This window comes from Mucor mucedo, assembly GCF_025094135.1.
Source record: "Mucor mucedo strain NRRL 3635 chromosome Unknown EV154scaffold_103, whole genome shotgun sequence".
In the NCBI taxonomy this organism is placed as follows: domain Eukaryota; kingdom Fungi; phylum Mucoromycota; class Mucoromycetes; order Mucorales; family Mucoraceae; genus Mucor; species Mucor mucedo.
In genome coordinates this window covers 129,317-153,786 of record NW_026252387.1, presented here as the reverse complement: position 1 = coordinate 153,786, position 24,470 = coordinate 129,317, and the positions used below count along the sequence as shown (strand labels likewise).

The following is a 24,470-nucleotide window of genomic DNA, read 5'->3' as shown; positions in this document are numbered from 1 at the left end:
TAGAAAACTTGGCCTCCGTAGAAGAAGTCCTCGTCAGAGACAAGGTGAGAACATATATATGTATACATGTACAGGAACTAGACACTTACACCATAAGAAAAGGCGGTAGAGTCGATGAACAAGATTGTCAAGTTATTAAACCCTTCACAAATCACGCACTACTTCCTTCCTTTATTAAAGCGTCTTTCCAGCGCCGAATGGTTTACAGGCCGTATTTCAGCTTGCGGTCTTTATGCAGCAGGTTACGCCAAATGTAGCGAGGAACAACAAGCAGAACTGAGAACATCTTTTGCTCAACTGATCCAAGATGATACACCCATGGTAAAACGTGCTGCTGCCAAAGCTCTGGCGGATTTCTCCAAAGAATTAACCCAACAACAATTAATCAGTCATATCTTGCCATTGTTTCTCAGATTGACCAATGATGATCAGGATACCGTGCGTTTATTGACGGTGGAAGATTTAGTGCAGATCGCAAACATGTTGTCGCATGACGAAGCAAGACAATACTTGTTGGCTCCTTTGAAATCATTAGGTCAGGATCGTTCTTGGCGAGTGAGATACATGGTTGCCACCCACTTTAACGAGGTAATCTCATATACAATCAAACACATATTTTCATTGTTTTCTTATAACTATTCATTGTTCTAAAAAAAAAGCTTTGTGATGCTTTCGGCGAATCAATTACACGTGAAGAATTGGTTACTTTGTTTGTGAGTTTGATCAAGGACAGTGAAGGAGAAGTCAAAATTTTATCGATCGGTCAAGCACCTACCTTCGCAAAGAAAGTGGACCAATCTGTCGTCATTGAAAAGATCCTTCCTTGCATCAAGGAATTAGTCATCGATACCAATCAACATGTACGTGCTGCTGTTGCTACCAATATCAGTGGATTCGCTCCCATCCTCGGCAAAGACCTGTAAGTTTCCTTTTTTTCTTCTTTTTTCTTTTGTATCTTTGGTGATTAAACCCCATCTCCATCCCTTCAGGACTATTGAATACCTTTTACCTCTATTCCTCCAATTACTCAAGGATGATTTCCCCGATGTTCGACTCAATATCATTTCCAAGCTTGAAAATGTAAACCAAGGTAAAACTTTTCTAGTATGGCATTTAAAATTTCCCTTACTTACCCTCAAAAAAAAGTCATTGGTGTGGACCGTCTTTCGCAATCGCTTTTACCGGCTATTGTGGATTTAGCAGAGGACAAGCAATGGAGAGTGAGATTGGCAATTATAGAATATATCCCGTTGTTAGCGTCTCAACTGGGTGTTGGGTTTTTTGATGACAAGTTGCTTAACTTGTGTCTGTCCTGGTTGGGTGATGCCGTCTTCTCCATTCGAGACGCTGCTACCACCAACCTTAAGAAATTAGTCGAGATCTTTGGTCATGATTGGGCCAAGGACACGGTTTTACCTCAAGTCATGGGGATGGCACACAATAATAATTATCTCTACCGTATGACCACCCTTTTCGCTCTCACCGTAAGTTTGCATATATATATATATATTTTAAAAAAATAGCAGGTTTTAACAAAAAGTGTGCGATAATGAAAAAAATAGACGATGGCTACGTCGCTTACGCCTGATATTATCAAGGATAAGGTGCTCGACACCGTGCTTCAATTGGTCGATGATCCTATCCCCAATGTCAGATTTAACGTGGCTAAATCATTAGAGGTATTGGCACCCATTTTAAAACAGGATCCTACGACGGCATCCTTGGTGGATACGCAAGTGGCAGATGTTCTCAAGAAACTGAGTAAAGATAAAGATGTTGATGTTAAATGGTTTGCCGAAAAGGCCTTATTATCAGGTAAATAGCAATAATGAAAATGGAGGGTTTTTAGATGTGAGAAAAAAAATAATTAATGCGTTGTGTATTATATAGTTCAAGGCAATTAAAAGCAACCAAACATTAAAAAAAAAAAAACTTCGTATATTAATAAAAAACCAACTTTATTCCACACGTTACTACGATTTCTTGGAATAGTCAGGTTCATGTTGTTGGATATATGACGACATTTTAAAACTTTATTGCGGTCAGCATTTCCATTCTCTCCATCTTTTAGATCCTTGACTACCATCAACCTATCCTTAAATACCCCACTATTACTATCTTTATCCTCTTCCTGATTTTTTCCCAAGACTAGTTCTGGCATTTTCAAAGGTAATAGAAGCAATATTAATAAAAGCCGTATTCTTTTTTTTGGCTACAACCAGTCTCCTCCAAACAACCCACGAGCATGTTTTGATATGAGGGGTTTCCGTACTGAAAGTAATACCCAGGGACTGGTTTATATCAGGATGAGGTTAAACTTGATCCTTCACTTCCACATATAGGGATGGTCTCTTTGGGCTGCTACGCAACTCTAATTTTTTTTTAAAAAAACCATAATGTACAACGATAGCACAGTAGCAAGAAAAGTCGCTAATTAGTCTTCTTTTCAACAAAGCTGTAGTGGAGTTATCTGGTTGTAATGTCGATCGGTGCTGATTCCTTACTGCTTTTAAAAATACTTACAGAAAAGGTGCAGATGGTGTACAGTGTGCACGAATATTGGTCTTCAACACTCCCTGGGCGGGTATTGACTACATTGAGTACTCTCACGGAACATCTACCTAACAATTCTTTTTTCAACCTTTTTCAGTGTTGACTAACCTTGAATCATTTTTAGTTTTATAATAGCCATCCATGACTACTTTTTTAGTGATAATAGTCCTAGAGTCAAAGGCTATTCTAAAAAAGTATTTGGACACATTAAAACTAAAAACGACTTACAAATAGAGATACAGAATTTATGTGGAGAACAATCATGGTGCTCTTCCACTTTTTTTTTTATGTTTGTCAGTTCGAGAGTTAAAGTAATCAAACCACGATTATAAGAATATACTCACTATAGCCTGTGTTACGTTTGCTTCGAGTGCATCGTAACACAACCTGTTGGATATGTCAAATAATTTCATGACAAAGAACACAGAAAAATATGTGCTGTGGTAAGGCGATATTTCAGAGTACGAACCACTATAGCGCCTCAATAGCCCTCTGTGACCGTGTTTTGATGTAAAGCTTATGAAATGATACGAAGGGATTATATCTTGTGGTAGCCTGAGTAGTACTATGTACTACGCGGTGATATTATAAAGTCGTGGTTTTTCGTAATTCAATAAAACAGTAGTCCTTTTACATCCCTAATTTTACGAAATAGTACATTATCCTAACGTGCGTGGATTTTTGTATTATAGTCAAGAAAGTCTGCGAGTATAAAGTTTTATTAAGTCAACAGGTAAATCAGATCCCGATACAACATTTGGTGGAGTAGCTGGGCGTTACTTAATAGAACAAAGCAAGTCGAACGAATACTGAAGAACAACAGTTTTAAATATTATAGGTAATTACAAATCCTGGGAAGGCTATTTACCACTGGGTCCTAATTACAAATAATATCGTAGTCAAGAACAAAAATCGCTAAGAAATAGACCATAACATGTCTGTCTTAATCATTGATAAAGAAACCAATAAACAAATCACGGTGGCAACTGGGGAGACTAATACTCGGTCCCCACCCATGTTCTCTGGTACGGGTAGAACACAAGACCCCTTACGTTTCTTAGAAGACTTTGAGAAAGTATCTAAGTGGAACAATTGGCGAACGGACGAGAGGAAGAAAGAGACTTTCCTTCTATGTTTAACTGGTCACGCTGAAAGGTGGATGAAAAACCATCTAATGAATGATATGAAAACATTCGAAACCTTACTTTACGATGATGGTACTGAGAATTGCATTTTGTCCAAGTTCAAAGAAAATTATATCACGGAGGAGTGGTATGAGTTGTATACCAAGCATTACGAAGAACGAACCCAAACCAATGAAGAGACACCTTTGGAATTCATGGAGATTAAACGTTATCTTATGCAACGTGCTGGCCCTGATTGTATTGACCGTACTGAAAAACAAAAGGTTCGAGATATCATGAAAGGTTTACTACCTCAAGTCCGTATATTCTGTGAGAAGAAGCTCAAAGATCCTTTTAATAAAGAGGCAAAGAAGACACTTGATGGGTTAGATGGTTTGGAGAAGTTGTTGCGTTGGGCGGAGAGCTGCTTATACGAAGATCGTAAGGTGTTGAATGTTACGTCGGACGAAGAAAACATCGTGGGTAGTACATCCGTAAATGCTGTGCGCAGATTTGAGCGTAACAATAGTCGCACAGACCATTCAAGTGGTACAGCAAATAACAATAAGGCGAATATGACTGACTTTGAACGACTCGTATTAGCCAAGTTGGAGAAGCTGGATCTCATTGAGAATGAATTAGCCATGGTCAAGGATCGTGTTGACATGATGGAAAAGAACAATGCTGCTCAAGTAGGCCAATCTAGTTATCCGAGCCATAATGGTAACCATGGTACAGGTGGAAATAAGTTAAGGTGCTACAATTGTGATGGTGTAGGACATTTCGCTAGAAACTGTAACTCAATGTGTAATACTTGTGAACGTGCAAATCATTCGTCTTTTAATTGTCCTAAACGTAACCAGGAGAACGGTGGTGAAGGGCAAACGAATAATTCCCTCCAAGAGTCGAAGGATTTTCAGAACGGTCCCCTACATGCTTAGGAGTAGAGGGACCTTCTATTACAAACAATCCTAAAGCAAATAGTTCCTCAATACATGTTATCACGCACGGAGCCAAAACAGAAGAACACAAGGTCTATGCTACTGGTGCTACGAAGAAGACGCCAGAAGAGTTGAAAGCGGTTCGGTTACAAAATCTGGAAAAGGCTAGAAAGGCAAAGGCAGAGTATAAGAAATTGGATGTTGAAGCCAAACAACGTGGTGAGATACCACCCTCTATTGCGAGAAAACTGGAGCGGGAGTTTCCTATTATGTTAGATGACGAGAAAAAGGTGAAGCACCTAGATCTGAAGAAACAATTATGGGATACCCAAATACACGTAGCCCTACCTCAATTATTATACTATGCTCCTGAACTATGGTATCAATATCTCAACTTATTAGGTGGTCAACCCTCAACGAATAGAACAAAATCGATGGTTAAAGGTATGGCCGAGTCCATGGAAATTGACAAGGATGAGCTGCCAGCGGTAAATATGATCAATTTGGACACGACAAGTTTGGTACCGGATCGAACTAGTCTTCAATCTGTATTGGCCATTGTGGAAGACCAACGAAATTGTGAATTTCTGATTGATGGTGGTGCTGTAGTATCAATAGTCCATTGGGATCTGGTCAAACAATTGGGAAAGGAATCGTCAGTGTTACCTACGGATAAGGTGTTGAGGTTCGCTGGTGGGGAGATTGATATCCCGGTTGGTGTGGTTAAGCTAAAGTTACAATTTTCAGCTGAAGTTACAATTCATCATTCATTCTGTGTAAGCCAGAACCCGTTGACCCCAACATTGATTGGCATGGATTTTATCTTGGCGACTAAGGTAGCGACGAATCCCCATCTGAACAATTTGGTGTTTACCTCGGAGGAGACCAACAAGTTATATGAAATCCCTACTCACCCTGCAGGTGAAGGTTTCGACTTGGCAGTAGAGAATGATAACAACGCTATGGCTGTATCTGCGACCGTATCTGATAACAAAAGAAACCGAGAACTGAAAGACGTATTAATAGATTACGAATGGGTTTTTGAACCTGGGGAGAGTCAGCTATTATGGGTAAAGTTATCTGAACCCTCAACCAATTGGAAAGAGGATAAGGTCTTACAACCCTCTGGTGATATTTACAACAAGTACGGGTTGTATATCATGCCAACGGTGATGGAAAGGTCAGAAGTAGATAAACCTTATTGTATGGTGGTGGCCAATATGACGGTGAATGTCGTAAAGCTCAAGAAGGATACCATATTAGGACAATTGTTGAATAAAAGTACAGTACCTGTAGGAGTGCAGTACATGCAACAAATTGAGGAAATCATGGACATCATCACAGACATGTACATCAACCATCATGATAGTGATCAGGCAATCTATGCACCATCCATCCTAGAAGGGCCAATCTTCGAACCAACGAAGGAAGAATTGGAAACATTAGGTATTTCCAATATTTTGGTAGAAGTCAGGGCAAAACAGGCGAAGTCAAGTGTATATCATATCACTTATGGGTCGAAAGATAATGTGGAAAAGGCATCGGTATGTGCGGTGGGTGAAGATGACACGCCTAATTGGGATATCAACCCAAGCCTGACTCCGAGTCAAAGAGAGAAATTGGTCACGGTATTGAAGAAACATAAGTCGGTTTTTGCTACTTCCCTAAAAGAAATAAAATCCTTAAAAGTTGAACCATACACCATAAAAGTTAAACATGATGTTAAACCAGTGAAAGTCGCACCAAGGATGTTACCTATTGCCGCTAATGAATGGTTGAAAGGGTATCTAAAACAATTAACCGAATTGGACATGATTGAACCTTGTTCTGGTCCTTGGGCTGCAGCAGTGGTATTAGTACCGAATAACAAGGAGCAGCGAGCACCAAGAAGGAGGTTTAAGAAAATTCAGAAAGTACCGAAATTGATCTCCTCGCCTGGTAGAAAAGAACCAAAAGCAGTATGGTCCATATCTATCAATAATATAAATGAAACGAACGAAGTAGAGGAGAACGAGGTTGATGATATCAGTTCAATGGAAAGATTACAGTATGCAAGTAATGGAGTTCCTGATTCTGGATTAACGAGTGGTGTTCCGACTCAGCTGGCAGGACAAAAAGATCCATATCGATTATGTCTCAATTACAAACCAATCAACCTAGCAGTTCGAGATACAGGATATCCCATACCCAACATTAATTTCCTATTCACGTTATTGGCGAAGGCAGAGTACTATTCGGTATTTGACTGTTTAAAGGGTTTTTGGCAACTCGAAATTGATGAAGAGAGCCGGGATTATACTGGATTCGCAACAACGTTTGGTCAATATCGTTGGAAACGATTACCGATGGGATTAAAAGTTAGTCCGCAAGCATGGCAATCATGTGTAGACTCGATATTTTTCGAAGAATTGTATAAGTTCTTTCTTATATATATCGATGATGGATTAGTATTTTCCAAATCGTTTGATGAACATGTGAAGCAATTGGATATTATACTAGCAAAGGCCAAAGCTGCAAATCTATCACTATCGATTTCAAAATGTAAGTTCGGTTACCAAGAGGTGAAATTACTGGGACATCTGGTAGGAAGAGAAGGTTTCAAAATGGATCCAGCCAAGATAGATAAAATCGTAAAATGGCCAAGACCAAGAACTGTCACAGAAATAAGTCAGTTTGTAGGCATGATACAATATTATCGGCGTTATCTGAGGGATCTATCAGGTTTGATATCACCTATGAATAAGCTGAAACGGAAAAATGTTCCGTTTGTTTGGGGACATGAGCAAGAAGAAGCATTTCAAAGCTGTAAGGAGTTATTGACGGGCGATCAAGTATTAATTCATCCGGATTTTACAAGACCATTCATATTATTTACGGATGCATCAAATACGGGTATTGGGGGCGTGTTATCACAAGCGGAAGCGGGTAATGAAGACTTCATACGACCGGTATACTATGGTAGTAAAGCATTAACGGAGGCAGAAAAGCGTACTAGTATCTACGAAAAAGAATTCCTAGCCATCGTGTACTTTATTCATTTCTTTAAAGCATATTTGTTGGGTCATAAATTTGTGGTGTACACGGATCAGAAAAGCTTACAGTATTTAATCAAGTTCAATGAAGAAGCATCGGCGAAAGTAGTACGTTGGCAAGCTTCGTTGTTAGCTTATGATTTTGATATAATCTATCGTCCGGGAAAATTAAATGCAAATGCAGATGCTCTGTCCAGGTTACAAGCCGCATACTCAATAGGTCCAGAACTAGATGAAATTATCGAAGACTATTATCTCCCACTCAATGGTATCAAACATGGTCATGAAGAAGATGAATCAAAAATTAGTAAGAAAGCGAAGGGGCTAGGAGAAGAAAATATCTTTTCGAATGAAGATGGTATGGATCGACAGGAGTATGCTGATTTATGTGGATATCTGATCGCCTGGACCTTTAGAGAGGGGTTAAGTGAGTCGAAGCGGAAAGCCATTAAGAATAAAGCTAGACAATATGAAGTAAGACAGGGGACTCTGTTCAAGCGTGAATCAAGTACATTTCCACGAAGAAAGGTGTTACAAACTCATGAGGTCCTAGCGGTGCTGAAACAGAATCATGATCATTTATTGGCTGGACATATGGGTATATCGAGAACTTTTGACAAGATCAAGGAGATTTATTACTGGCCTGGCTATTACGATACTGTTAGACGTTACGTATCCTCGTGTCAATTATGTCAAGGTTTTGGTCCTCGAAATCCACCAGTCCCATTATCACTAGATGTAAAATCCTTCCGTTATGAACCGTTTTCCAATATCAGTATGGATTATATATCATTACCTCTTACGGCTCAGGGGAATAATGCTGCGTTGGTGATTATAGACAAGTTAACTGGGTGGGTTGAATGTAAGCCGACCGCATCACAAAGTAGTGCCTTTACATGCATGTCACTGTTCGAATGGGTATGTCAGTATGGAAAACCGAATCAGATTCATCTAGATAATGGGGTACATTTCCAAGCAGAAGAGGTTAAGGTCATGATGATGAGATCATATGGAATTCAAATCCGATTTGGAGTGCCTTACCATCCACAGGGACAAGGCAAGGTCGAGAGAGCAAACGGGACACTCAAAGCGATCATAAAGAAATTATCCTGGACATACACCAACGATTGGGATATGTGGGTGTCAGCCGCCGTATATGTAATGCGAACGTCGACTAAAAGAGACCATGGATATTCGGCGTTTCAACTGGTATATGGTCGTCAACCCCGAGAGTTGTTAGAGGCGGATCATGAGTATGAAAATGACACAGAGGATGATCAAGCCATTTGGGAACGTATAACGGAGATTATCAAACTTAATATAAATATCCTGCCAAAGGCCAAACAGAATATCCACAAGTACAAGTTAAATATGATCGAAAGATACAACAGGAATACTAAGATAGTCAAGTATTATGTCAATGATCTCGTAATGGTACATGAAAGAAGTCCTGCCGATAATAGGGTAACTTTGCTGGTACGGTGGTTAGGTCCCTTTCGTGTTGCTGAGGTCGTAGGGACGAATGTGTACGTGGTTAAAGACGAAGAAATGCGGTTGCCATTAACTTATCATGCAAACCAAATGAAGTTATACAAGACACGTCCTAGATTGGCAGTGCCGTTAAGTTATTATACCAAATAGAAATATGGGATAAGAGGGGTTGTAATGTGGTAAGGCGATATTTCAGAGTACGAACCACTATAGCGCCTCAATAGCCCTCTGTGACCGTGTTTTGATGTAAAGCTTATGAAATGATACGAAGGGATTATATCTTGTGGTAGCCTGAGTAGTACTATGTACTACGCGGTGATATTATAAAGTCGTGGTTTTTCGTAATTCAATAAAACAGTAGTCCTTTTACATCCCTAATTTTACGAAATAGTACATTATCCTAACGTGCGTGGATTTTTGTATTATAGTCAAGAAAGTCTGCGAGTATAAAGTTTTATTAAGTCAACAGGTAAATCAGATCCCGATACAACAGTGCAAAGAAGATAACAATAAGAGTTCATGAGTTTGGGAAAATATCTTGTTCATTATGCAACTGGCACGACCTCATCCAAATCAAACAACCTAAACCTGGGTGTATAAGCAGTAGCATTGTTTAGTTTGTTGGACTTTTATGGTAGTGCTAATAAGAAGTATTTACGGGAGCAAATCAAGCTTTGGAAAGATTTTGCAGGAAAAAAAAATCTGTGCTATTCTTTGCTTTCGAAAATAACTAAAAGAACAGAGTTCTTTACAAATTGTTTCAGAATTGTATGATAAGGATTATATACTGTAGCACTAGTACGGATTTAAATGAAGAAAAGGGGGCAACAAGATTTATAAGTAGTCAACATAAGCTCATCTTTAAAAAAGTAATAACTATCTCAGGCAATACAATACAAGAGAAAATAACATCTAACTCAAGTATTGTACAGTGAAGGACAAGTTAAGAATATATTTTTTAATTTTAAATGGAAAATTATTTTTCAACGATTTCCAAAAGGAAAGATGATGTTTTTAAAAATATATGTGTTAAACATCCACAGAGCTGCCAATTGGTATGGATTGGAACGCTTTAGAAATATCAATTCCCCTGACATTGCTATAAACAGTGGTTATAGGCGATTCATGTAAAGAACAGAGTTCAGTGGAGAAGCATGAATTCTGTAAATTGCCGATAATTACGTGCTACAAGTAGGACATGATATAAATAATGCGTGTAGATGAATAAACGCCGATATCCTGTTTTCAAAAAAAATAAGAGAAAATGATTTAACAAAGAAGTATGATCTTTCTAGGTCTTGAAGAGGAATAATTAGAACCCCTCTTGCATCCTCCGGTTTTTCATTGTGTGTTATAAAAGACCAAATTATTCTATTTCTTTTTGTTTACATGGAGACGGAGTCTCTGTGATTTATTAGTGATATTAAAAGGAAATAGTCACAATTGTGTTTTTGGGTTTTATATTTTAGAGTTGTTTTTTTTTTCTTTTTTTTTTTTTTTTTTTTATAATTAAAGTATGTACAAGTTTGAAATTTAGAAAAAAAAATAAAAGCTGTTTTAGCGGAGGCCTGAGCAACGGAAGGTCTTACCAATGGAGGGAGTATAAGCTGTCCTCAGAGAAAATGGGAGAGGGAGAATGAGGGGTGCCAGATTGAAGAAGTGCTTCACGTGTTGAGATTTTCAAATCTTTTTGGACGCGACGGAGATAGTGGAAGCAGTAGTAAAAGGAGTGTCGTTAAAGACAAAAGCCCAATGGCACAACCAAATGGATTCGAGAGTAGCAGAAAGAGCGAGAAGGCTAGAATCAGGAGGAAGTGGCATATTGGGCAGGAGGGCACGAAAAGCGTGAAGACTAACACGCAGGATATCGGTGGACAAAGTGATAGAGGATGGGGAGATATGGTGATTCCAGATATGTTGTCAAACGGGCAGTTTTAGAGGACACTCGAATAAAAAATGATCAAGGATTTCACGATAACTCTGATCTAATAATAAATCATGATATTGGTTTCATCGAAGTTACAGTCAGACACTTGTAAGTAATACAAAAAGAAACCTTTCGTGGGCTTATTAGTTATATTGACATATTGCCAATCCATACATTTATAGCCTGGATTTTATGAATTCACCGAATACTCCTTTGGATACGGTTATGTTGGAGAGAACAGCAGCAACCTATTTAATCATATTTATTGTAAACCAGCTGTTCATCTCGAACAATAATGTAATAGAACTTGGCTGGTTAGAGAGAGAATTTTTTTCTACCGACAGAACCAAATTCGACGGAATCATTTTCAAAGTCGGTAACAAATCGATTGCTCCGGGACTAGTGGAATTCTCTGGAGGTATAAATGATAATACCTCCTCTCGAAAGAACGCAAAAGATATAGAAAAGTTGCACACTGATACGGTGCAAGTTATGGAAGATATTAAAACTGATAAAATGTTTTGTATCAGGTGTTTTGGTAAGTATATTTCTTATTTAATAATACCTTACACTAAATCTCCTTTTTTACAATGCAATAGGACATAACATTCACTTTGAGAAGCTTGTCCATTATGATGGTGTAATGTATAGGACAGTTGATGTAGTTGTAGAAATCCCAACTACATCGAGGAAATTCACTGCCTATGTAAATCAAATACCAAATATACTTGCATGGAAGGAGGCCCTGATTAATCATGCTCTTGATTTAAATTAAATCTTAATTCACAAAACCCTTTCCCTCATTATTAATAATAATTAAATATATACTTATCATTGCTCCAATGCCTTCTTGAAAAAAAAATATATATAATCCATTTATAAGCTTTATATGTAGAGTCATATTGAATGTAATCTAGATACGAAGAGCCAAAAGACACGGATATGCAGGAAGAAGCCATCAAGAAGGAAAGAAGCTCAACTTATAACATTTACACAAACGAGGATCGACTACTATATTTCTTTTTCCTGCATGAAAAAGTTGATGAAACCCGCTGAGGCAGTTAAACTTGCCAACGTTAATCCTGAAACTGCGAGGAAGTGGAAGAGAGAGTACGAAAGAGACCCTGAGAAAAAGATACCCTTTAAAAAAAACGAATCATACATCAAACAGAGCACTAAGTCAACTAAATGAGAACCACAAAATGCACTTGATCAACTTTTTTCGATGAGAATTCCTCAGCTGTTATCCAGGATGCAGTCAAAAATTTAACCAGAAGCTTTGAAGGTTTGGAAATAAAAAAAGAGTAAGGTTGCTGAATTCATGAAAGAAAATTGAAATCTCAGTGTAAAAGTTGTCAACCGCCATCCAAAGGACAGAAATAGTCAGAAGACTCTTGAGGCTCGCACAAACTGGATTGTAGAATAGCAAAACAAGGGTTTGCATTTCATTAAGAATTGTGTTTTACTTGATGAAGTAGGATTCGATGTAAATATGCGTCGTTTAAGAGGTTGGGCACAGAGTGATAAACCAGCAATTGAAGAAACAACGTTTGCGAGGGGTGTGTCACATAGAGTGGAAGCACAGTACTATTCTGAGAATTAATCTACAAAGCACCTCCCAGCCCGACACGCAGACAAAAAATAATTAAAAAAAAATGGTCAACATCTTTGTTGACAGAATCAACAACTGTTATTGATTCTGTCAACAAAGTCTTTTACAACAATCAACACATCAGCCATAGAGTTTGGTCCACGAAAAAGAATCTTTGGCGATGTTCCGTCACTTCCGGTTTGTCCTTTCCGCGTTTGGCTTTAAGGCTCCTCTTCGTAGACTCACTCATACTGCCATTCTCAGTAATATGATTGACTGGCATCAGTTGGCTGCGGTCCAAACAAGGGTTGACATTGGGTTGAACTTTTTTGCGGTCTCTGATGATGATAACCGTCCAATCATCAGTTTCCTCAAAGAAGAATTCTGTTCTGTTGCTGGTGAGCTTTTCGGTGGTGAAGGTACTGTTTCCGAGTGTCAAAACATGTGTCTTGGCCGTTTCGGTGGCATGAGCGGCACTAATCCCGCTCCAGGCATTAATGAAGCTTGGAAGGTCATAATGTACAACGATATAAAGATCCCGTTCACCAGAGCAAGACCAGGTTTCAACGGTTCCGTCGGTGAGGACTGGTCCCCTTCCAAGTCTCGGGATACGATCAACCACGCGTCTGGTCACTGGAGACAAGGGATTGTAAGTGTTTATGTAGTATTATTTGTATTGTCTTTGCCTAAATTTTTTTCATTCTTCTCTAAACAGAACTTCTACGAACGTTGCCTGAATGAGCATCAGGAGACGCAGTTCACGTCTCGTTTGGAGGTTCGTGTAAGTGCGGCGGATGTGGGCGACATACTCGTTAGCAAATTAATGGATGGGCTGCAGTAAGTTCTTTTTATCATTGACATTATATCTATGTATACAGTCTAACATTTTCTTTTTATTTAAAGCCGCCTTCAATCGAACGGTGCGTTTATCCATTTCTTTGTCGACGAGTATCTCGCCTATGTCCGCGAGTTGCTAAATCTCACCTCCGAGATCATGGTCTCCTTGAGCCGGGATATCCAATTACCTGCGGTGTCTGGCTTTGCGTTCTGCGTTTTTCTTCTGAACAGTCTTATGCATCCGGAGGTAATGCAGGATTCCTTTGTTAAACATTTTTTTTTATTGTTCATGATACAAATAAAGAGGACCTTATTCAAACTTCACTTCACCCATTGTTGGCTATTTGGGGTATTTTTTTTGTAAACGAAAACCATCATTGATGTCTATGGAACATAAAGACGATGCAACTATACAAAAATTATACAGAATTGCTAGAGAGCTGATGGAGAAAGAAAACATAGAAAAATCCATTGCATCCGATTTACTTGACGTTTGTGATGAGACAAGCTCACAATTCCAAAAACTCGTAAATGTGATAGGGGCTATGCCAATCTAAATTGACTTGGTGTTACATAGGATAGGATATTTCCTATAGATATGCCCACTTTTTTCGAATAAATATTACAACAGTTTTATCTTGACTAAAATCTAGTTTTCTTATAATTTGTAATTAACTCCTTTGTGTTTCCCTCAACTTTTATACTTCTTGTTTATCTTGAGTCTTTACTTATCATGTGACATTTCAATCAAAGTTCATCTTTCACACTCGACTTGAATCTCATTATTATCAAACCGTATATAAGATATTGTTTATTACTTTTCTTTTTATCCTTGGCAATTATTGTATATTCAGATTGCTTACGCCCTCTTAAAATTATCGTTGATTATCTTTTTAAATTTAAACTTTAAATTATAAGATTTCTTACGTTGACTACTTCCAGTCTGGTGCTCACTTTCATAACTACTTTATTATTAACATCGTTGTTAATAACCTCTATCTGTCTTATCCTTTAAGAACTATTACTAGTGCTTTAGCACCAGATAGTCTACTTAAAAAACGCGCAATAGCCTACGCAGACAATGGAATCATGTATGCAAGTACTTGTAACCGTAATTATTTTAAAAAAGACGACCCATGTGTATCACCGATGCCGGCACCTTTGGAATTACACGAAGCAACGCTACAACAAATCAATGAGACTGAGATCAACCATGACAACACGGATGACATTTGACCTGAAACTAATTTCCTTAAAAGTGCGTTGATTCCAGTCCAAAATAGCCCGTTGGAGATCAGCTGTCTAAGCTTTTAAGTCATGAGGAAATACGACAAAAGTTACGCTACCGTGACGATCGCAAGGAAAATCCAGGAACCATTTCTGATTACTTTGACAGCGAGGATTACAAGGCTTTAAAAGCTGCCAACCGTTTTCAATCCTCGTCCCCTGATGATACTTGGATTACTCATGGGTTAATCACATATCAAATGAATAACGGTATATAGAGGATTAAAGTAATTGACAAATGACTAGTACCAGGTACAATAAACTGCTTCTTTTAACTTACTTAGATCCGATTGAATTCATTGTATTCGTCATCTCATGCAATACATTCATGGACACCACCATTAGGATGATGCGTATGATTAGAAATAGACAAAAAAGGTAATAGCAAGTCTATGACCACAAAGGATCATTTGAAAGAGATGTCAAAAATTTGTTTGAAGAAATTTATAATACTGGCCATTAAGTAGAGATATGTTAATGAACGAAGTACGGTTTCGTGTCAGATCTCAGGTAAGCGGATAAACTATAAGAGCTGTAAGAGTCATTTCATACTGTTTATAAGCTCTCATTGATATGAAATAAATAGTTTAAGCACGTTTATAAAAAAAAAAGTCTATCAACCGTGTTACTATCTTTAATTTATCTTGGAAATTGCATTGTAATCATCTGCGAATTCATTTTTTTTTTAGGAATATGTAACATCTTAAGATCCTGTCGTAGTGCTTATATTAGCTGTTATATATGATAGTTAAAGAGAGCAAACGCAAGCTTGTGTTGTTATACCGTCACTATAATGACTACAGCTCTGATTTCCAAAAAAAAAAAAAAAAAAAAAAAATGAAAAACGCTATCTCCTCGATGAATTTAACATGTAACAAAAATCCGGCTCTATTATGTTCTTTATTAGAGAGTTCTTCATAAACTAATAGAGCCCGAATTTTTTCTTTTCACACAAATTTTTTTTTTACAGATGGCAAAACAAAATTTGCCATTTACAGCGGGGGGAGACCCAAAGATGTATCCGGGGAGGTGTTTTACAATGCAAAAAATTCATAAAAATCTAATCAGATAGATCCCGGTTAAATGTTTTCCCGCGATACATTAGATTCCTCTGTCAAAAAAATATATGTTAAAATCACACCAGTGTAAAGTTTAATTAACATCAAAAATTGATAACACCTTTTCTTCTAAAATTCTTTTATTATGAACCCCATGTCTACTAAAAAACACGAATTTCAAGAGACCTCTTGTCAGAACTCCCGAAGAAGAAAAAAAAAATACAACCAACAAAACAAAGAAACCGCTAGTGAAATTCATGTACAAAAATATATACATAAGATGCATTATACATACAACAAGATTAATGAAAGATAATTTTATTTAGGATACTGTTATAAATACGTCTGTAGAAGAAGAGTTCAAGAAAGCTCGCAGGGGGGCGTCCATCAAAAAGTGACATGCTGAATAGAAGCGTAGTAGCTGCATCTTTTTGATAGATCTTCTTCTGGTGGATTTTTTGCTATTTCTTCATCTGCTACTGTCACTCAAGGACATTTAATTACTTCCCGAAGCAATAGATATTTTGACGTTACCGAGTTTGAACTAGCTATAAAGGCTTTACTGATGAAAGTGCGAGCGAGCACTGCAGCAACTTACAGAATGCCTTTGGAACACTGGAAAGTATGTTACAGCCCATTAAATCTTTTTTTGGTTTTTTTTGTTTTGCTTTTTTTTCTTATATAACAAAATGCTAATCTTATTTTGGTACTTCATAAATCATAGGAATTTTGTGAAAACAACCGAAACAGATATCCAGTTGAGCCTTAGTACCCATACACTGTTGGTCCTACTGATTTTGTTGTTGCTTTCTTTAAGGAATGCGTTTTTAAGCGCACTTACAAGAAAGATGTTTCCATAGACACCGATGTTAGAGCCCAGATTGGTATACAAACTGAGAATTCCGATAGTCAATTGACTTTATTGCAAAGTAATATGGAGCTGATTTAATTGTACTCAATTACTAACATCTTCCTTAGTGGCAGACAAAGCTCCTTCTAATAAGACGGGCGTTAAAAAAATTATTGAAGTTCCATTGGGAATTGAAGCTGTCAATCAATACAAAAAAGCTTTGATGTTCTTGCATGAATTTTAATCCAGTCGCAGAGAAGTTGACTAATCCTTCTCCTAAGAAAACTAAGGAAGTCATTAAATCAATCAAAAAAAAATAAGCATGAACTTGTGTACGGTCAAGTACAAACAAATGTAGACAGAGCAGCACATTGCGTTATTCGTGATTCATATAAATCCGGTGAACTCATTAGAATCTTTAAAAAAAAAAAACCTTTGGATTTCCAGTAGTGATACAGGTTTGCGTGGAAATGTTTTCGATCTCCTCTCGTCAACTATATGCTACTTCGGGGATCAAGATCTAAGAAATTTAAACTTTGCAGATTGTTTTTGTACCATTATTCCCTAAGAACCAGCACAAAGGAATGCAACAAGTTTTAGCTCTGGTATTTAATCTCGACAAGGGCAAAACTCTCAAAGAAGGTGAAGTAAAATTTGCTTATGCAATGCGTCACGAAAACATCTTTCGGTGCCCTTTTTGGTGCTTTTAGATTTTTGATGTTTAGTTTACTTCAAGTATGTTGATATAAAAAAGAAATTAACATTGAATGCTAATTTTTTTTTTTATAAAAAAAATAGGATAATGCCAACTTTTTGAATGAAGAAAGATGGCATAATTGGAAGGTTTTGCGTGGACGTGCCGGTCCCGAGAAAAGTTTGAGTGGCGTCTCGCAATGGAAGACAGCGAAAAAGGCACTTGCAAACGAAGATATACATACCGCCAGAGTAACGCATGGTGGCCAACATACTGGATCAATGGAAGCGGAAGGTTTGGGAATTCCATTTGATCTTATCAAACGAGGTGGAGGTTGGAAAGATCGTCTTGGTCGTTTAGAAACGCACTATTTGGGAAAACTTCCTTCTCCTTTTGCTAGAGGTATGGCAGGATTCTGGGAGAAACCTTTTTCATTAGCAAGAAATAGCGTTAGTCCCCCTATCGATCTGCAAAAAAAGATTTTTCCTTGGATTGAGAGCTACTTTGGTTACGGAAATCTGGAATGGGAGGCTGCATGCGAAACGGAGATGAAAGAAGTAGATGAAAATGAGGATGAATATGATAATATTTTTAATTTAGAAATCACAAACGTTACCGATTTTGTTGAGTTTGTTGAAGAAGATAGGAAAATGGGTTTAAAAGAAAAAAAAAATCAAAAGGAAAAGGAAAGCAGAAAGCACAGAGCAGTATTGATACAGCAAAAAGAGGTTTTTTGCGTTTATTGATTAGACGTAGAAGAATAATTTTACAAGATGCAACAGTGTACTTCTACTTGAATAAGGAAAACAAGTGTGTCAATAGTAAAAGTGCCTTGTTTTCTTGTAATGAATTTAAAATGTTTCAGGGAAGACATTGTAACTGCTATTAGTAATCCTTCTATTGGCAAATTAGAAGAGTACGAAGGCCTTGTACCCAACTTGGTTAATACCCATAAAGAAGTAGCCAGCCGAGTTACGGATGCCAATGATCGAATCGTACGATTGCAGCAGAGACAAGACATCAGACTCGAAAATATCGAAAGTTCTTTTAATAACTACGTTGGCCAAAACAATCAGCAAAATCAGCTTCTGATGAGCTCAACCCAACAGTTATCGAATGATATAAAAATTATTATGCTGCAGCAACAGTGTCTTCATGCTCAAATGCAATTGTTCATGGCTACTAACAATGCTTCCCAGAATGCTAACAGTAATACCAATCTGACCTTTCCAACCTTACCTTCTGCTTTTCCAATGCAAGCTACTTCTTTTCCTTCGTCCGCTCCCTCCAACTCCGGAGCTATCTAACAGCAACCCACAATTTTGCCTTCTCCAACTGTAAGCAACAATCTTATAACTTCTACTGCTTCATCAAAGCCTAAAACCGAACCCAAAAAAAAAAAAAAAAGACAAGATGGGTCAGCAACAAACCTAACAGCTCAGAATAATTTTCATATATACACATCGCGTGTATATAATTTCTGACTTTGTCTTTATTTTTATACATCGTGTTGCTTATCCATTATATTTTATCACCAACACAATAAAAAATAAAAAATTATGTGCTTTAACCAAAACGTTTTTAAGCAACAAGAGAATAAAAGTAAGAAATTACCCATATTAAATACTTAAATTATTACTTACTGACATTCTTAGTTCATAATGGTCAGCATGTCACTCTCGACTCACATTATAAAGACATTTTTTCGAAAAAATAGTAAAGATTTTCAGTCTGTTCATGTGAAGTAAATTAGAGGCCAGAGGTAAAAAAGAGAGAGAGACGAATGCTACACATTTTTTATGCAACTGTCCTTACGACTTGAAAAAAGAAGCATATACAATCAAAATTAATGTAATAGGGAATATTGAATCTTCAATGAACGGCACTTATTTTGACAGTTCAATTGTTACTCTTTTACTCTTGCGGTCGTTATTGATCTAAATAGGGTATATCCAAAAGATAAGCCGAAAGTAAGCTATATAATACGCAGACATCATAAAAATGCGTGTATTGTAATGAATTTGCATTGGCTTTAAGACAATAACCTATATTGACGTCTTGATGCCAATTAAGGTATTTGATCTTACATCATAACTAAGCGCACCCCAATTGTGCCTAGTGCAATTTGTCTGTCCCTAAAAGCCTCATTGCCAGAATGAGGTCAGTAATCAAGGTGATTTAAATAAAAAAAGAACAGAATATGAAAGGCTGCTAACGTAGTAGGAGAAAAAATAGAGGTTCCTTTTTGTAAAAGCCTAGTTCAATATAGAAGCTACTCATTACAAAACTTACCTGTAAAAACCTTGTTTTTATGCTTGAAGAGCTCATTACTAATGATATTTCGACCGGCTGTATATTAACAAGCTGACTTACTTGGTAACAAGCCTAACAATGATACTAGTTGAGTAAAAAAATAATTCCGTTTTAACACAGTACTTGATCAAGTGATCTTTACGGAAAAGTCCTTCCTTAGAGTAGAGAGTTTAGGGGACTCAGATTTTCACTAAGTGTTACACTATAGCATTCACAGTGACTTTTATCACTGTCCTAATACAGACTAGTAGAAGGCCAATAACATGAATTTTAAAAAGTTGGTCTTTAAAATATGGGATATTGACAGAAGCGATTGGCTTACTTCAAGGACAGATTAGTGAAAGCGTTTACACTAATAGTGTAAAAAATGATGGAAAAAAGCACTAATCTGATTTCCAAACAGTATAATTTACTTTTTAGTACAGTGTAAATTAATCCCCTAAAGTCTCTAATCTCCCTTTACATTCTCGTCTAATACCAAAGAACAGACTAATACTTGGGCATATCACGATTCTTTGCTCGAATATAAATATTTATATCTCGGTTATTATCAGTCAATAGAAATCAAATGTCCTAGTTTTACCACTCCATGATGTTAAAATGTTTTAGTTTTTTCTCGTTTGATAAGATATCCCTTTACATCCCCAATATCGCTTGAATCTGCATCATTCTAATGTATGTGGATTTTTATAATGGTACAGTCAAGAAGGTTTACGACAGGAGTACTAACTTTAATTTTTATAAATTTTTTTATTGTAAAAGGCTGAATGTCTCCAATTTGATGGCGAGAGAGGGTGAGATTGTCAAATTTTTCAATTTTTCATTCAGTAATCTCTTGGACTGGATCCCCTCAATCAACATGGCGAGTTGCTGCCAAGATATTCTTACAAAAGGGTGTAGCTTGAAAAGAAGCGGGACAGCAAAGCACCGTTCCCGAAATGCACCAAGAGAACATTCAGCTTCTGACCAGCGTTCTTGCTGTTCCGGATGCCGTCAGTTGTGAAACCAGCATCTATCGAAATTGTTAGCAAGGACAAATGAATCATATACTGTCTATATATATTACCACTCAAAGACTGCATCAAGGCTTTGTGGCTACCAGCGTGACCCTTCGCTGCATGACTGACCATTTTTTATGCTTCTGGCAATATTTGTCAGAAACTGGGTGTTCGTCTCCTGTCTTTTTGGATCGAATGTTATAATTTCATAGAATTCTACAGGAAGAATGTCCAGATCACTCTGCAATATGTCAATATAAATAATATGCCAACAAAAGGATTCTTTTTGTATTACTTACAAGTATCTGACTGTAACTTCTATAAAACCAATACCATCATCGATTTTGTTCGTGGTCATGTACCTATGTTTACACTTAAAATACAAGGAATATTGTGTAAATGAATAGAAATTGTCGCCATTCAATTGTTACTTATCTTAAATTACGTAGCCATGATGTTACAGGGATGGAACACTCTCTGCATCCGCACCCAAATTGTTGAGAATAAGGATGCAAAACGACATCAATCTTCAGATATGTTAAAGGATAGTGCGAAATCTAATCCACATAAAAGAAAAATTGACTTGGCAGAGGGGACGAAACTGCTTCAAACTATTATCTGTGTTGAAAGTGTATAGCTTTATAGCATTCCCGTTGTTTTCCGACAGTGGTTGCTCTGCATCCACACCCAAATTGTTGAGAATAAGGATGTCAGACGACATCAAACTTCAGATATGTTAAAGGATAGTGCGAAATCTAATCCACATAAAAGAAAAATTGACTTGGCAGAGGGGACGAAACTGCTTCAAATTATTATCTGTGTTGAAAGTGTATAGCTTTATAGCATTCCCGTTAACCACCGTTTCCCAAAAACATCAAAACTATATAAAGACACTTTAAAAATCATGTATTCCAAATTTTTTCAGTAAATTTACCAGATGAATCAAATGTCGTACTCCAAGTCATAAAATAGTGTTACAAGTATCAGCTAAAATGCAATATGTCAATATAAATAATATGCCAACAAAAGGATTCTTTTTGTATTACTTACAAGTATCTGACTGTAACTTCTATAAAACCAATATCATCATCGATTTTGTTCGTGGTCATGTACCTATGTTTGCACTTAAAATACAAGGAATATTGTGTAAATGAATAGAAATTGTCGCCATTCAATTGTTACTTATCTTAAATTACGTAGCTATGATGTTACAGGGATGGAACACTCTCTGCATCCGCACCCAAATTGTTGAGAATAAGGATGCAGGACGACATCAATCTTCAGATATGTTAAAGGATAGTGCGAAATCTAATCCACATAAAAGAAAAATTGACTTGGCAGAGGGGACGAAACTGCTTCAAACTATTATCTGTGTTGAAAGTGTATAGCTTTATAGCATTCCCGTTGTCTTCCGACAGTGGTTGCTCTGCATCCGCACCCAAATTGTTGAGAATAAGGATGCAGGACGACATCAATCTTCAGATATGTTAAAGGATAGTGCGAAATCTAATCCACATAAAAGAAAAATTGACTTGGCAGAGGGGACGAAACTGCTTCAAACTATTATCTGTGTTGAAAGTGTATAGCTTTATAGCATTCCCGTTAACCACCGTTTCCCAAAAACATCAAAACTATATAAAGACACTTTAAAAATCATGTATTCCAAATCTTTTCAGTAAATTTACCAGATGAATCAAATGTCGTACTCCAAGTCATAAAATAGTGTTACAAGTATCAGCTAAAATGATCGAAAAATAATGACGCAAGAAATTATTATCACCGTTTTACTTATTTCGCCTCAGAATAAGCTGCGTTTAAATTAAGGAGGTGCATTTTCACATGTTTCTTGGTGGCGTAGAAATTTTATTTTTCTTTCTTCTATCCATACATAAATATGCCCAAAGGAAAACCATTGAAAACGAGAGTTTTAGGTCTCCCAAAAGGCTATAAATACAAAGAGTGGTTGGATTCTCAGTTAAATGTGGATGAACCTTTTATTGATTATTTCAAGTTCGCCGATACTTTTGATGGTTCAGAGAGCGCAACAAACTACCATTATGCAGACCTTCTTGAAAAGTTGTCATCTGGACAAAGTAATAAGCTGACAAAGATTGCTTCTATTGCAAAAACGTTGTACAACGTAAGTATATATGAAAAAAAATCCCGTATTGCTTGATGCAAATACTATTTTTATTAGTCACGAAAGCTTAATTCTAAGTTTGGTAAACGGTATGAAGAATATTGGAAGATGAAGAATGAGGACATAAAGTTGCAAAGAACTATGAGAACCCAAAATCAACAAACAGTATTACGATTAAAGGAATTAACAATTAAGCATATTCCACACTTTGCGCAAATGGTAATACTTCAATCCAAGGGAGTTCAATAATAAGCTGCTTATGGATAAATAATTGATTAATGAACTACTTAGAATAATAATATTGAAGTATCTGCGGAAGACGAATTTACAGAGGATAGTATCACCCAAAGGGTTATGACACAAACAACAAACCTTCCATCGACTGTGTAAGTATTTGTTAGCGTTCATATTTTCATTCATTTACACAACTAATAATGCAAATCGAGTAGAGTTGGAGACTTGAAAATAATAGATTTATCGTTACAAATAGCTGAGGAAATGTTAAAAGCGGAGACTTCTGCTGCTCAATTTGAGTCTATAATGAAAGCAAGCAAAATTGATCTAAATCCCATGTCCGTCCAAGCAAATACACTTATCAAAGGTCTTAATGATACACCTCTGTCCGTACAGGGATTACGAAATGCACTTTATCGTCAAGGATTTCACGATAACTCTGATCTCATTGTAAATCATGATATTGGTTTTATCGAAGTTACAGTCAGACACTTGTAAGTAATACAAAAAGAAACCTTTCGTGGGCTTATTATTTATATTGACATATTGCCAATCCATACATTTATAGCCTGGATTTCATGAACTCACCGAATAGTCCTTTGAATACAGTTATGTTGGAGAGAACAGCAACAACCTGTCTAATCATATTTATTGTAAACCAGTTGTTCATCTCGAACAATGATGTAATAGAACTTGGCTGGTTGGAGAGAGAATTTTTTTCTACCGACAGAACCAAATTCGACGGAATCATTTTCAAAGTTGGTAACAAAATGATTGCTCCTGGACTAGTGGAATTCTCTGGAGGTATCAATGATAAGACCTCTTCTCGAAAGAACGCAAAGGATATCGAAAAGTTGTACACTAATATGGTGAAAGTTATGGAAGATATTAAAACTGATAAAATGTTTTGTATGAGGTGTTTTGGTAAGAATATTTCTTATTTAATAATACCTTACACTAAATCTCCTTTTTTACAATGCAATAGGACATAACATTTACTTTGAGAAGCTTGTTCATTATGATGGTGTAATGTATAGGACAGTTGATGTAGTTGTTGATATCCCAAATACACCAAGGAAATTAGTTGCATATGTAAATCAAATACCAAGTATACTTGCATGGAAGGAGGCCCTGATTAATCATGCCCTTGATTTAAATTAAATCATAATCCACAAAACCCTTCCCCTCATTATTAATAATAATTAAATATATACTTATCATTGCTCCAATGCCTTCTTGAAAAAAAAATATATATAATCCATTTATAAGCTTTATATGTAGAGTCATATTGAATGTAATCTAGATACGAAGAGCCATCAAGAAGGAAAGAAGCTCAACTTATAACATTTACACAAACGAGGATCGACTACTATATTTCTTTTTCCTGCATGAAAAAGTTG

At 36.8% G+C, this 24,470-nt stretch overlaps 5 protein-coding genes across 5 annotated transcripts; all 5 read left to right on the top strand.

The window, feature by feature from the left end:
- EV154DRAFT_14222 (armadillo-type protein) lies at nt 1-2,159 on the top strand. Its single transcript, XM_051594067.1, has 7 exons — nt 1-44; nt 103-588; nt 660-919; nt 990-1,090; nt 1,147-1,484; nt 1,563-1,815; nt 1,891-2,159. Exons 2-7 carry the CDS (start codon nt 115-117, stop codon nt 1,902-1,904), a joined length of 1,440 nt encoding a protein of 479 aa, XP_051454001.1. The 5' UTR covers nt 1-44; nt 103-114; the 3' UTR covers nt 1,905-2,159.
- Nucleotides 2,160-11,260: 9,101 nt separating this feature from the next.
- Nucleotides 11,261-11,907, top strand: EV154DRAFT_573729 (uncharacterized protein; the record flags this gene model as incomplete). Its single annotated transcript, XM_051606405.1, has 2 exons — nt 11,261-11,606; nt 11,668-11,907. 2 exons carry the CDS (start codon nt 11,261-11,263, stop codon nt 11,841-11,843), a joined length of 522 nt encoding a protein of 173 aa, XP_051454000.1. The 3' UTR covers nt 11,844-11,907.
- An 822-nt stretch (nt 11,908-12,729) lies between these two features.
- EV154DRAFT_554537 (uncharacterized protein) lies at nt 12,730-14,732 on the top strand (the record flags this gene model as incomplete). The annotated part of the gene is made up of 5 exons (XM_051605201.1): nt 12,730-13,308; nt 13,375-13,496; nt 13,538-13,743; nt 13,803-14,023; nt 14,415-14,732. The coding sequence occupies exons 1-5, from the start codon at nt 12,841-12,843 to the stop codon at nt 14,730-14,732; spliced, it is 1,335 nt and encodes a 444-aa protein (XP_051453999.1). The 5' UTR covers nt 12,730-12,840.
- A 3,498-nt stretch (nt 14,733-18,230) lies between these two features.
- EV154DRAFT_484963 (uncharacterized protein) lies at nt 18,231-18,692 on the top strand (the record flags this gene model as incomplete). Its single annotated transcript, XM_051598712.1, has 1 exon — nt 18,231-18,692. The coding sequence occupies one exon, from the start codon at nt 18,231-18,233 to the stop codon at nt 18,690-18,692; it is 462 nt and encodes a 153-aa protein (XP_051453998.1).
- Nucleotides 18,693-22,590: 3,898 nt separating this feature from the next.
- Nucleotides 22,591-24,231, top strand: EV154DRAFT_427164 (uncharacterized protein; the record flags this gene model as incomplete). Its single annotated transcript, XM_051596341.1, has 6 exons — nt 22,591-22,836; nt 22,894-23,076; nt 23,128-23,222; nt 23,283-23,437; nt 23,830-23,939; nt 24,079-24,231. The coding sequence occupies 6 exons, from the start codon at nt 22,591-22,593 to the stop codon at nt 24,229-24,231; spliced, it is 942 nt and encodes a 313-aa protein (XP_051453997.1).
- Between the last annotated feature and the right edge of the window lie 239 nt (nt 24,232-24,470).